Raw genomic sequence first — 12,985 nt, 5'->3', positions numbered from 1 at the left:
AGAAGGTGCATGTGAACTCGCAGGCTTTCTCACCAGCATGTGTGTTAGTAGATTGTGGGGAGTAACATGGGCACACATCAAGCTCAAGGCCCCACATCCTCAGCAGGAGAGGTGTAAACTAGGGGGTGTGCTTGTAGCCCATCCCAGCTGTTGTGGGGTATGTGCTCACATAACTCCATGGGTGTTCATGTGTGTGGTGCACCATGCGTGACTGGATCTTTTTGAATCTAGCTAGAGAAGTGTGTTCAGAAATTTGTAGGTTTAATGTTACTTATGTGTCTGGTACTGTGGTTTGTCTGTTATATTACTTGCATTGATCCTGAATGTATGCTATGCTGATTGCCGGTTAACATGTTGTTAACAACTAATAAATCTCTTCAGTCTTGATTTGGTTTAAACTATATGAACTGAGGCATTTTCCCCTGTGATGGGTGTCAGATGCTTTTAGAGAATGATCTTTCAAAAGGTATTGAGATACTACTGTTCAGTGTGAAAAAAGAGATGACATTGTAGTTCAGCCACTAAATGATCAGCAGTTTGAGTCAGGGTATGTTTATGTGATTAAATTTCCATTTCCAGAGAGCATGTAGTGATCAAGAAAGGCCTGTTGGGAGAGTCGCTGTTTAGCTGAGGGGCAGCTGACTGAAAAAGTGACAAAGCTTCTCTTTTCAATGTAACAGAATATCTTGTAAGAGGCACGAGGAATTTTTTCCCTCCTGCCTTACATTATGTCCCCTCTTCTCTTTTTCTTGTTCATGAACCCATAAATCTGCCTATTTGTGATATAATTTGATGGAACTCATATTTAAAACTAAGTAGTAGTACTGCAAGTATTTTTTCCGTATACGGTAAGCCATTCTCATTGTAGTGATAATTGATATCCCATCAACAGATTTCTGCTGTAAATCTCAGCAGTACCTGGGGTCTGTTGGCCTACTTGCTGACAGAGTAGGCAGTAAGAAGGAAGCAACAGAGCTGTCAGTGCCATCCTCTGTCTTGTGATGACAGCCTCCTTATAGCTGGGAGATCCTTAGGCACAGGAGCTTAATATATGAAGTCTCCACCAAAATTCTAGTCATGTAAGTCTAGTGCCCTGCTATTGCAACAACCTTTTTACAAAATTATTAATATGATTTTTAGAAACAGGGAAATATTATTTGCACTTGCTTACCCTTACCCTTATTCCAACTGCAGATTGTTTCAGAATCTCACTTTTCTGTTAATTTGAAAAAAGTTCAGGGCCAAGTACATGGACGTCATCTCTCTTTTGGGTAGTCAGAAGTCAAACCATTGCTTCCAGACACATACAGACTGGAACCCCTTATAATTGAGTCCTCTCAGTTCAGAAAGACTGCTTGAAAGAACATGACAAGGCCCCAAAGCAAGTCTTGGCCGAATGGTCAACTTGATAAATCAGCTAATGCTGTTTTGTCCTCTTTAAGGCCGCACAAGTAACTTTTGTAGAAGTTGTTCCAAGTATTCCACAAAACAACTGGCTTGCTAAATACTGGTCTTGTGAATACGGTGAATGTATTGCTGACTCATGATGCAGGGAAATGTGAAACTGGGAAAACGTAGTTGAGGCCAGATTGTCCTCCCCTTCTCATTGAAATCCCTCTGAAATTTAGTTCACACTTTATTCTGCCAAACCTTCAGACACTCCTCTAATACAGTGTTACTTCCAATATTTGATCAGAAGCCAAGATAATCAAGGGAATGCAATGAAGAAAACATTAAAACTAATTTCTCAGTCTTCAAGAGAAAGGTGTCATTGTTTTTTCCAGTTCTGTCTTTTGGAGCCCTACCTTTATATGTGTCTTCCCATTTGTTACAGCAGACCTATAAAAATCAGCAGGATCAAGATCATTTGTGTTTTGTCCATTATAAAGTAGCAAGTGTGCAGTCTGTGCTGAAGTATTATTGACTTATACAATTAAATAATTTATTCCCAATGAATATCACAGCATTTTGATGACAAGTTACTACAATATGAAATTTATCAATCTGCTTAACACTGAAATAATTAGCAACAATGACTTCATAAAGACAATTCCCTTATAGCTTGCCCTGGCCTGATCTTGCATTTGATAGAGAAGTTAAATGAATGACAACTCCTTCAAGAGTAAAGCTCAATATAACGTTTAACAGTTCACTGACAAAGCAAGGGGAGTTTTCTGTGTGGTTGTAAGCACTTCCAACTTTGCACTCAGTGCAAGAAATTTTCCTCACTCCTGCACCAGAATTGGAAACAGTTCTTATCTACTGAAGTGTAAATGTGTTGATCTAATCCCAGCCTATATTCTTAGCTGCAGAATGAACCTTACAATTGTTCATCTGGCTATATTAAAATTGGCTTTGCATGATGAGGTTTGTTGCTAGGGAATGGTGATACTAATACGCTGAAAGGCAGTATCATTTACTGAACACTTCTGTGGCATGGCAAGTCTGGGAGTCTGAAATTAAAAAAAATTCCAATTATTTTCCAGTTGAGACTTTAGTTCATTTTGTTTGTAGGGAAATAGAATATAGACAAATGTCATGTGAAATGGAAAACATGTCTGGGCTATGAATTTTCCGTAACAGTGGGGTGGCTGAGAAGGAGGGCAAAACCACTTTTTTTTTCTCTCTCTTTTTTTTTTTTTTCTTCTTTCTTTTTCCAGCAGAAAGGAACAAATGAGGATGTGGAAATAACTCTTGTGATGGTGGGAAAGTGTTGGGTTTTTTTTTTTTTTTTTTTTTTTTTACTCTTTGAAAAACTTTGCTTTATAGCAAACCCCTGCTCTTTAATCCCCTGACAGAAGGACCATATGCTAGTGAGAAGGTAGGTCAAATACATCTCCATACTAGCAAATGTCAGGAAGTTCAGGAACAGTAAGGAAAAAGAAAAAAGTGATATTTCTAGGCATTTTTTCCACCACTAAGAGGTTCAGATGGGGTTACGCAGGAAGAGAGTGGGTTTTTTAGAAGCACTCAGTCTCTTTCCCTTGACTTTGAAAGAAGCAGCTGCTTGCATTAGAAAATCCCAACTATAACTGATTGTAACAATTGGAAAATCAAACGTCTGAGTGTTTATCCATCCTAAATTGAACTGTATGAGGAATATCATATCATGCGCAATCTGGGTATTTATGGTTTGATTCATCTCTTGTAACAGTTTTGTACTGTGGACCCCTGCAAATTTGTGATGTATTTATTTATATTAAGGAAGAAGTTGAGCACAAAGTGACCATTAAAAAAAGAAAGTAGACGTACTATCCCTGTAGGCTGGGAAAGTCTATGGGGAAGAACACATCTGGCAAGCTGTTTCAAAGTGAGCAAATACTAGGGGAAGGTTGTGATAGACCAATTGGATAGGAGCTGTTTTGAAGATAGCTAGGAATAGGTAGTTGATAGTCCCAGTCTCTGTGATGCAATTGAATATTGGTAGCCGATATGTATACACCAAGTGAGTGTATGATTTATAGGACTTACAGAGGAAATGAAATCAAAACAGTCTCTTGAAGGTTTCGTAAGCATCATTATTCTATTTGTTGTAGGTAATAAATAGGGTAAAATGTGGTTTGCGCAAATGACTTCCAAGTGTTTTGCTACTTGCACTTTTCTGGTTATGGTCAAATTTGTCATAACATTGTAATGTGAGGGAATGAAGAATTAGTTCTTATCAGTTCTTACTTAACAGGTGTGTGTCTGTTATCTTGCATAATACAAATCCAGGAGGCACTATAGTTTAGTTATTAAAGCCTGCTTGAGAGGAAGCCTCTAGAGTCTTTTGCATGTGTGCAGTGACTTGTCAGTAATCTTTGGGAAAGTCATTTATCCTCCTGGGCTGCTTGTTCCTTCATTTACAAAATGGGGATAACAATATATATCTCTATTGCACAGTTTTGTACTAAATGCTGTTGTAAAGTTCTTCAAATCCCAAAGGGAAGGATGTTTTGGAAGTACAAGTACCACTGCAGTCAACAAAGTGATCTCATGCCTGCACTAATACCTCTTCAGCCACTGATGTAACAGTATTTCCTTGGATACATAGAATATTCCACTTTTGAATTTCTAACCAAAAATATTACTGTGAAATATTGCTTAGACTCTACGTTATAATCAGATGTAACTACAAATGGATACACTGTGTATCTACTCTTAATCATTTCTTCATATTTAACAAACACCATTTGGCAGAGTATTGGCTTCTATGAATCCTACTTATATATTATTTTCCTATTTCATAAACACATTATGACAAGAATAGGAGGGTCCCAAGCATACTGTGCAACCTGCATTCTGTTACAAATGCACATGCCTTACATGACTGCCAGCAAAGGACCCATGTGAATTTGTGCTATGTGCAATCATATGCACTCTTTTCCTACATGTTTAATTCCATGCACCCTTTTGAAGTTTTGTGGACAAACTTCTCAGCAGCTTCAGCCTGAATTTTCTTATTCCAAAGAGAAGAAGCAAGTTTCAGTCATCACAACTGCTGTGGTAATCATTAAACCTCAGTGAAAGTAAGACAACGGCTTACTGTATGTTAATGAATATTGGAAGTGTTGCCAGTGCAGATGGAAGATCCCTTTGAAGTGGCCAGGACAATATGAATAATGCATTATATTGCTGAAAAACACCTGCTAGGGAGAAGAACGAAAAATAGCTATTACACACGCTGGTTAGATAATTATATTGTGAAATGCAACAAAATCTGTGAAGATTCAAGCCAGATCCTGTGGCACATTAGGGCCAGTCTGCCTTCTGCTGCCATAGGCTTCTGGCCATCAGATTGGCACAGTCACAGCTGGATCATCTCTAGTGTGGTGAATGTGGCTGGGAAGAAGGTGTAGGCATGAAAGCTGTTCTTCCTTTATGCTTGCTGGTCTGAACACAGTACTGGCGTTCAGGAGTTATGGTAAGCCTAACTGAAATATTTTTTTACTTTAAAAGGCACTGAGGGGTAGGCCAGAAATACAGCCAGTCCATTAGTAGGTGAGCATAAAAGTCATTTAAGCATCTAAGGCCAGGAAATAATGCCAATAAGGATGAATAAATCGGTATTACAGTTTGAGAAGCCAATCCCCTTTTAATAATGGGTATGTTTAATAATGTATTTCATAGAAAAATTTTCTCCCTATTGTTAATATGCATAATTGTAATAACATTTTTTTTTCCATTAGTACATCAAAAGAAACGGAATGTGTTGCAGAAATTCAGGATAGATAGGAGGAGAAATGGATGAAAAATACAGAAATAACCCCTGTGAATACACATCCGTTATTCTGATGTATAAAATGTATCTTATACTGTAGTCACTTCACTAATCAATGTTACAAGAATATGCCATAAAAGCAAAGAAAAATAAGATACTCGTTAAAAATAAGTTGATGATCCTTTAGCGTCTAATAAGTTACTGGAACACTCACTATCAGAAAATACTGTTTATTTATATGAAGTTTCTTGCTTGCTGTGGTATTGCAATGCTGTCATTTTTCCTGTCTGCCTCCTTTCAATGCAGTAACGTGCTATTATGTGTATGTACTGAGTAGAAAATAGGATCTTAAGAAATTTCTGTTTGAAGAAGTCTTTCATGTATTTTAGACCATCATCATTGTGTTATTTCTAGTGTAAAGAAATAGAAAATAAATAATTTAAGAGGCTAACCTAACCTACATTTTTCTCATTCTATTGTCTCACAAAAATAGGCACTGCCTATGACGTTGATAACGTATTTCATGGCATTTAAAAGTAAACATCCCACAGTTGATAACAGATACCGATCACAGGCCTTAACCTTGGAATTTCTAGTTTATTCATGTTTAGTGTTAACTTATAAAGCGTTTATTTCTCATAGAGGGGCTGGATTGTTTGCTATAGCAATCCAGATCGCAATAGTGATCCATTCAGGAGTCTTAGAATGCATGGATAGGTTGGGGAGGGGGGATGACTGCATTCTGAGTGTAAAGCAGGAAAGTACTAATTATCCCTCTTTGGGTAACGGAAGTTAAGGCTGGCACTTGATAATGATACTTCAGGCTTTTAGTTTTGGCAGCTAATACTGAGCTAGTGCCGATTCTCAGAGCTGCTCAGCATCTGACTTTTTCTAACTAAAATCAGCATGTGAGCAACCAAGATGGAGGCTGCCTGATGTAAACCTAGTGCACTGCTCACAACGGATTGTTGCTGTGCTTATTACAAAAATCATGCTCTGTTCCCTTAAATTAGGTGTAAGGCTTAATTATGTTGTATTGCAAATTGGAGAATGGCACATCTCAATGCTAATATTACAGGTCTAAAGATAGTACAGTCATGTGTGGCCTCTCAGGTGTCATAGCAAGATGATGTGGACATCTCAATTCTGATTCCAGTCTACTTCCCCCCAATTTTTTTTTTCACACTGACATCCCAAAGATGACCCAAGTAGCAATGCCTGTGTGAGCTTTTTTTGGAGAGAATATTTGTAGCTTTCCAACCATTTGTAAATCTCTTAGATTTTAAAATTGCTGTCTGTTACAATTTTTCATCTTAATTCCTTCTGTATACGGTAGGGCAGCTCATTATATAAGATACACTGGTGCAAACTTAGAATAATATGACTGACCTTAGGTTGAGTTACTTTTGACATTTATTAGGGTAGCACAGATCAGAATGTAATGCAGTCTTTCATCAGACAAGAAAAAAGGAAAACTTCATCTTTCTAGAGAAACAACTAAAAATGTATAGCCAAGAGACCAAATTTACCATGAAATTGTTGACTTACTGAGCTTTTTCATGCAGTCTCGAAGCCTCGTTTCTAAACTGAGTACACGCTGGTGTAGTTCCTCATAGTCATAAGCACCAATTTCTTCCTGAATCCCAGTGAGGACAGTAGACAGATTCCTAATTTCCTCCTTGAACTGGGTGATTAATTTGGCATCAGTTTTGTATTGTTCCAGAACTGGGATCAGTGGCAGAAGCTCATCCATCTTTTCTTTCAACTCCTGTTAAAGGCAATCAAATGTACATTAGAGCAGTTCAAAGGAGTTCAATCCCCTAATTCCCTTTAATATAATATTCATGTCTGATTATTAAAATGACCTGAAAATGATTATTGATTTTGGGTTACAGATCTATTATTAGTGTGTTGTGAAAGTCTTAGAAACTTCAGACTTAATGGTAGTAAGCACTAGATAAAATGCATGAGAGAATAATTTTTCTACTGAAAGTACACCATTACCTTCAAGTGGTCTGAACCGAACCCGTTGAAGGTCTGACTTTCCATCCAGAAGATATAAACCCCCGCTAAATGTGTCTTTCTTGAGAGAAAGTGATTTAGGCCTGAACACACAGGGATGTTCAAGGAGGTCATGGCTGTTTTACAGTGCTGTCATAGTTGGTGAGCTGCTAATTTCTATTTCACTCCTTAGAAATACTGAATTCATTTTTTCCTCAATGGCTGTTAAACACTGTTTAGTTCTGTTCTGGCCGCAGAACTCTTTCTTCTGAAGTAAAAAATCCATGGCTTTCAACTGTGGTTTGTATTTGTCATCCTGCTATATCACTATGTGCCTTTGAACTTCCTCAGTTGATCTCTCTTCTGGACTATCACAAATTGTTTTTTTATCCATGTGCAGTTGTTGAGTTGCCAATCCTATTCTTAAACATTGATTAGATAAAATAAGTCTCCACTTTAGACTCTCAGATTGCCCCTTTCTCAGACTTCTGCTGAGTTTCATACTTCGAGAATTTGTCTCAGTTTGTGGCCTATATTGGCTGCTTATCTTTCATTTCTTCATTATTCTTTTAAATGCACTAATCATAGGGGCTTTATTAAACTTAAACTAATTGTTTTAGGTTGTTTATTGTTTGGTCATTATTCTACAGAAAACCTCAGAGAATACTTGCAGTCAAAAGGTTTTGCTTTATTGAATAGCTGAAAGGTTTGTCTCTGATGTATCATCTGTGTGTGTGTATATATATATATATTTGCATATCTTTTTATAATTTGAGGATAAAGCAGTACTTCCATGAGCAAATGCCAGAGAGATGTGAGGAAATTCAAGCCTGGACAAAACAAGGCAAAGGACGGAAACCAAGATTTGTTAGGTACCTAGCATTAGCTGGTAATAGAAATGAAAACAGATGAGGACACACAGGGAGATGCTATTTAAGGGGTTAATAAAAATCAATAGCTGGAGCAGTCAGCAGGTTAAAAGGGAAAGCAGAAGAGAACTAAATAGAAGCCCAAGTGCAAGAAAGAGGTGCAGAAGCAAATGTGGTTGGAGGTTAGTGTAGTAACTGAGGTGTGCAAAGACACGCACGTAGTTTGTAACATCACTTGTATTAATGGGTCCAAGAAACAGGGTGGGACATTTCCTAAATAAAAAACATGATGATGCCAAATGCATTTTTTGTTAAGGAGATGTAAAAGAAGCTGATAGGCAGTCAGCCTCTGAGTTTTTGCCTCTTGAACATGTTCTAAGGCAGCTTGAGAGTATCTCTTTATCACCTAGCTAATATACCCATGTTTTTTTAACAATTGCTTTCATATTGGAATTGTTATTTACTCAAAGTAAAGACTTATATGTGGTGTTAGGAAGTGTATTTTGCACACAGGTCACTTAATAGCTAGAAAATTGCATTTTAAATTATAAGCAGATACATCATTATAAATGGATATGAGAATATTAGGAGTTCTATTGGTTCTGTTTTCAAGGGGGCATCCAATTACATTATAGTAGGCGAATTACTGAAGCAGGCAGAAAGAAGTGGAGAGTCTTGTCAAAACTATTTTTATTTGACTGTTTTTATTAAAAACTTAACTTTAGCCTACTTTATGCCTGTTAAAATGAGTAGTTATTTTTTCCTTGATCACAAGGAGAGCAGGCGTTGTGACACAGAAAGCAGAGCTCCAGAAGCCAAATTTTCTGTTTTGAAATTTCCCTTTGAAATTACGAACTTAGGCTTTGACTCTGTGTGGCAGTGGTCTGCCAAAAGTCATGGGTAAACCATGATGGAAAAAAAAGCAAAGCTTGTAAAACCTCAGAAAGATAAAATGCGTTTAAGAGAATTAGCGAAGGTAACTTCTGATAGGATTTATGCCAGATGAGGTATCATTTGAGCAAAATGCTGTAACTTTTTGTAGCAAACAGGTATATAAAGCCTGGCCTAAATGCTGATTTAACTGAACTATGACATATACGAATGTATGACTTGCAAAATATGCGCAAGTGTGGTCTGGGTCAAATTTGGACTCTTTGGTTCTCATCAGCATGCAGCCACAGCATTAGAATATCTCACTTCAGTAAATGATATAAAGATGGTTTTGGTATTTTCATGATAAAGAAAATAAATTTATTGGTTTCTGCTGATAATCCTAGCTTGTGGCTTTGATGAGTGGTACAAGAAATAATTTGTATTGCAACACAGATAGATGGTAGACATATTCTGGCGCTTTGTGCCTGCTGATATGAAGGGTTATGCTATATCCAGAATGAATTTCTTTGTCTCAGGGAAGACAAAGCACTGGAATTTTGGTAGATCAAATTTCAGAAAGCCAGCAGCATATTGTATTATGTTAACCTTTTAAATTACTCTATAACTTGATTGACTGGAAATCTGTTTTATAATCCTGGCAAACTGTCAAACTGAAGTTAAATGACTGGCCAATACATATATCAAATATTTAAATGGCTCAAGTACTGCAAAAATCTGCTACCTCTGACATTGTGTCAAACATTCAAGTTTTGTATTTTGTTCCCAAGGAAAAGTATAATGAGAATACAGATTGGCATATACATATGGCATTATATGTATGTGTTGTTATTGTAGTAATGAATGATGCAGAGAAGAAAGATGGAGACATTTCTTACTATCTGAAAAAAAATGCAAGTATGTGCTCAAACTCTAACCCAAGAATGACATCATAAAAAATAAAGTTTGGTAGTCAGATCATTAGTGTACTTAATTCCTGATACTGTCAAGATCCATTAGATATTCTGTGTCTGAAAAATAAATTAGACCCCTTAGCAATGTAACTATTTAGGTATCTAAATTTAACACCACTTAGAAAATTAAGTCCATTTTACATGAAGTTTCATAAAAACGTTAAAAATACATATTTGGTTAACAATGTAATGTATTTTCTAGATCCTATTTTGCTGTCTTACAGTCTTGAAATATCAATTTATCAGACCATATTTAAAGAACTAACATTTTTTCCTTAAGAATACTTCAGACAGCTTTTTCAGAATACACAATGCTATTTTGTAATCTCTGCAACCCTTCCTCCTTACAAAAAGATTAGCTTGTGTTTTTTCTTGTCATTAAAATTCCTTGGAAGTCTTTTTTTAATCACACAAATGTGACTGGGAGTGATTGCCCTCCTCCCCATCCCAAATTCAAAATAGCAAACCTTCAGACATGAAATTAGATCTTAATTGTACTGGATAAAAATTACAATAACCTGATTTATTATAGGGTTTCTTCCCTTCAACTGCAGTAAATGTCAAGCAACAGTAAAAGTGCAGAAGTCTCTAGTTGCTTGCTATTAATTCCGTTGGATTTCCCTATTTATCACTGGTGCTTGAATGAATATAAATTTCTTAGTATGACATGCACATTGATACAGAAAAAACAGAAATCCGTTTAGTGACATTTTTCTAATGACTTAATAATGAATAGTTACTCCCTATTACAATTAAATTGAACAGAGCAAAAGATTATCATCATAAAGGAAGATTTATTATGCTTTTCTTTTTTAATGTTGCTCTTGTATGAGCATTTCAAGCTGAGATCTTAGCAGTCCATGCATTGCTGCTTAGTACATTGCTTCCAGCAGGCTTTCGAAGTTATTGTTAAAATAAAACCTACTTGAAAATGCTTTGTCATTAATGTCTTCCGATCGTCTTCAATTTGCCGAAACTTGGCCTTCAGCCCTTTCATTTGTGTTTCCATTTTTAAAACATATTGGAAATCCCTCTGAGTCCGTAGATTTAAAACTTCAATAGACTGGGACATATTCTGAACCTGTTAAAGAAAAACACTCTCTAAATGCACTTTTTGTTGCTTTACTTTTTTTCCTGGTTAGGTAGTTAAATGTCAGGCAATAGAATGTGCTTATGTCAATGCTTAGTTGTGAGTCATTTATACCATGTTATTGTTTTAAATTCCGTAGCTACATGACAGTACAAAAATTGGGGAACAGGGCTAACAGAGGACTATCGGGAGCAAGACCTTGAAGTCATAAATGATTTGGTACTAGTTTCTTTGAGGTAAAGAGAGAAAGATCCGTTCAGCACTGTTATCAGTGGGCTCAAAAAAGGCTGTTAGGCAGTGCAATCTACTCTGATGCTTGTAGTAGATGCTGACTGTTCTTCAGGACATGCTATATAGCATGTGTTTCCTTGCAAGCACCTTGGGAGGGACAGAACTGTGATTTAGATATTTTGCTTAGTATGAAGAGCATGATTTTTATTTCTAGTAGGCATTTATGTAATATTTCAGTATAAGGAATTCATAAGACTAACCAGAGATAAGCTAGGGTGTGCCCATTGTCAAATAGGTTTTTGTAAACAGAAATAAAATTAGAAATCTTATCAGTTCTCTCATTGGCAGAAACCCACATTTTTTTTACAGATGAGAAGTACTGAATGTTCAGGTAGCTTTTGTAGAGCAAGTGACTTTGTAGCTATAGTGAGAACTTTTACCACAAAGAGGCAAGAATAAAATAAGTGTCATCTAGATTAAATTATACATATTTTTAAAAGTATCTGCTATAAAAGCAATGCATTTGCCAGTCTTAAAAATGACACATTTTACAAGTGCAGTTATTCTATTTCAATAACTGTCTGGTTTTCCCCAAACACAAAAAAAGTAGAACGCTGTAAATGTATTAGGTACCAATACATACCAAGCAAGCAAAAAAATAAATAAAATTATACCTTTCTAATAAAAGATAAATCTGACAGTATCTTTGTTGTTTGCAAGAATATGTAATGTTAGAACTGATAGTCATGTTTGAAGCTAATATATTGTGACCTACAGAATGTGTAGATTCAGGAAATACTCATGAAATACTCTTAAAAATAGTATACATTTGTTATTGCACAGTTGCCATTAGCAGTTCTTAGAATGTATTTTTAATGAAAAAAATGTTTCTTTTTTCTTTGCTTTCTAATTGTTGAAAGCAGGCAAATAAAGTCCTTCAGGTCTTGGAAGAACTACGAGTGTTTCCATTTGGCAGAAGATGCATTCACATAGAGGCTCTAATTAAATGACTGTGCATGGACTTAGTGAAGTAATATGCCATTACATGCCCATAATTATCACAGTTCTAATCATAAGAAAATAGATTTTAGAGACTGGTGATTTAGGTTCTCTTCTGCGGCAGCTCAAAAACTACATTGAGATCTTAGTCTCCAGTCCCCACCCCAAAAGAAAGATTTTTTTGACATTATTATTTTAGCATTTGGGAAATATAGCAAAGACTCTGGGCACTGAAGTCTTCCTCTGTTAAGTAAACAAACAGCATGAGGGGAGGTCACATTTTTTTTTGGTCAGCATTTTTTCTGTTGATGCAAAACAACACTTCACTGGTTTTACTATATATGCAGTAGTGGAAAATACTGGCAAGAAGAATTGGGTTCTTTGGGGAAAGAGAATGAATAAATAGTAATATATGAGGAAAGAACAAATGAAAGAAAATTAGAACTGTTTCTCTTCTGTACGGTTTGCTTTGCAGATGCTGTCATGTCTGTATCTCATTATTTGTTGATAAAAGACAAGGTGCAACCTTCCAGAGTCTCACATGATTAAAGCAGAATCTGTAGTTAAATCCCACAGCGACTAGCTAGTTTGAGGTGGGATTCATAACTGTTTTCACACAGAAAAACATCACTCCTGGCTGTGTGTAAGGAAGAATTTTGGGAGGAGTGAACAAGAGAGATGAAGCTTTAGTCAGGTAAGTGGCTTGGGTTGGGAAAGGTGTCATACAAGGAAAATACACAAATAATTATCA

General features: G+C 36.3%; 1 protein-coding gene and 1 long non-coding RNA gene across 7 annotated transcripts in view; one reads left to right on the top strand and one right to left on the bottom strand.

The window, feature by feature from the left end:
* Nucleotides 1-12,985, top strand: part of LOC114014455 (uncharacterized) — a 331,094-nt gene that overhangs the window by 147,330 nt on the left and 170,779 nt on the right. The window lies entirely within an intron of this gene.
* Nucleotides 1-12,985, bottom strand: part of OLFM3 (olfactomedin 3) — a 65,945-nt gene that overhangs the window by 5,002 nt on the left and 47,958 nt on the right. For all 6 annotated transcript variants that reach the window (XM_055724708.1, XM_055724709.1, XM_055724710.1 and 3 more), the window contains 2 exons: nt 10,840-10,995; nt 6,749-6,968 (listed from right to left, as the gene is read on the bottom strand). In XM_055724708.1, coding sequence (XP_055580683.1) covers nt 6,749-6,968; nt 10,840-10,986 — 367 coding nt within the window. In that variant the 5' untranslated portion in view covers nt 10,987-10,995. The remainder of the gene's footprint in view (nt 1-6,748; nt 6,969-10,839; nt 10,996-12,985) is intronic.

Source organism: Falco cherrug, chromosome 12, assembly GCF_023634085.1.
Source record: "Falco cherrug isolate bFalChe1 chromosome 12, bFalChe1.pri, whole genome shotgun sequence".
In the NCBI taxonomy this organism is placed as follows: domain Eukaryota; kingdom Metazoa; phylum Chordata; class Aves; order Falconiformes; family Falconidae; genus Falco; species Falco cherrug.
Note: the sequence above shows the minus strand (reverse complement) of the source record. Positions and strands in the feature narration are given on the sequence as shown.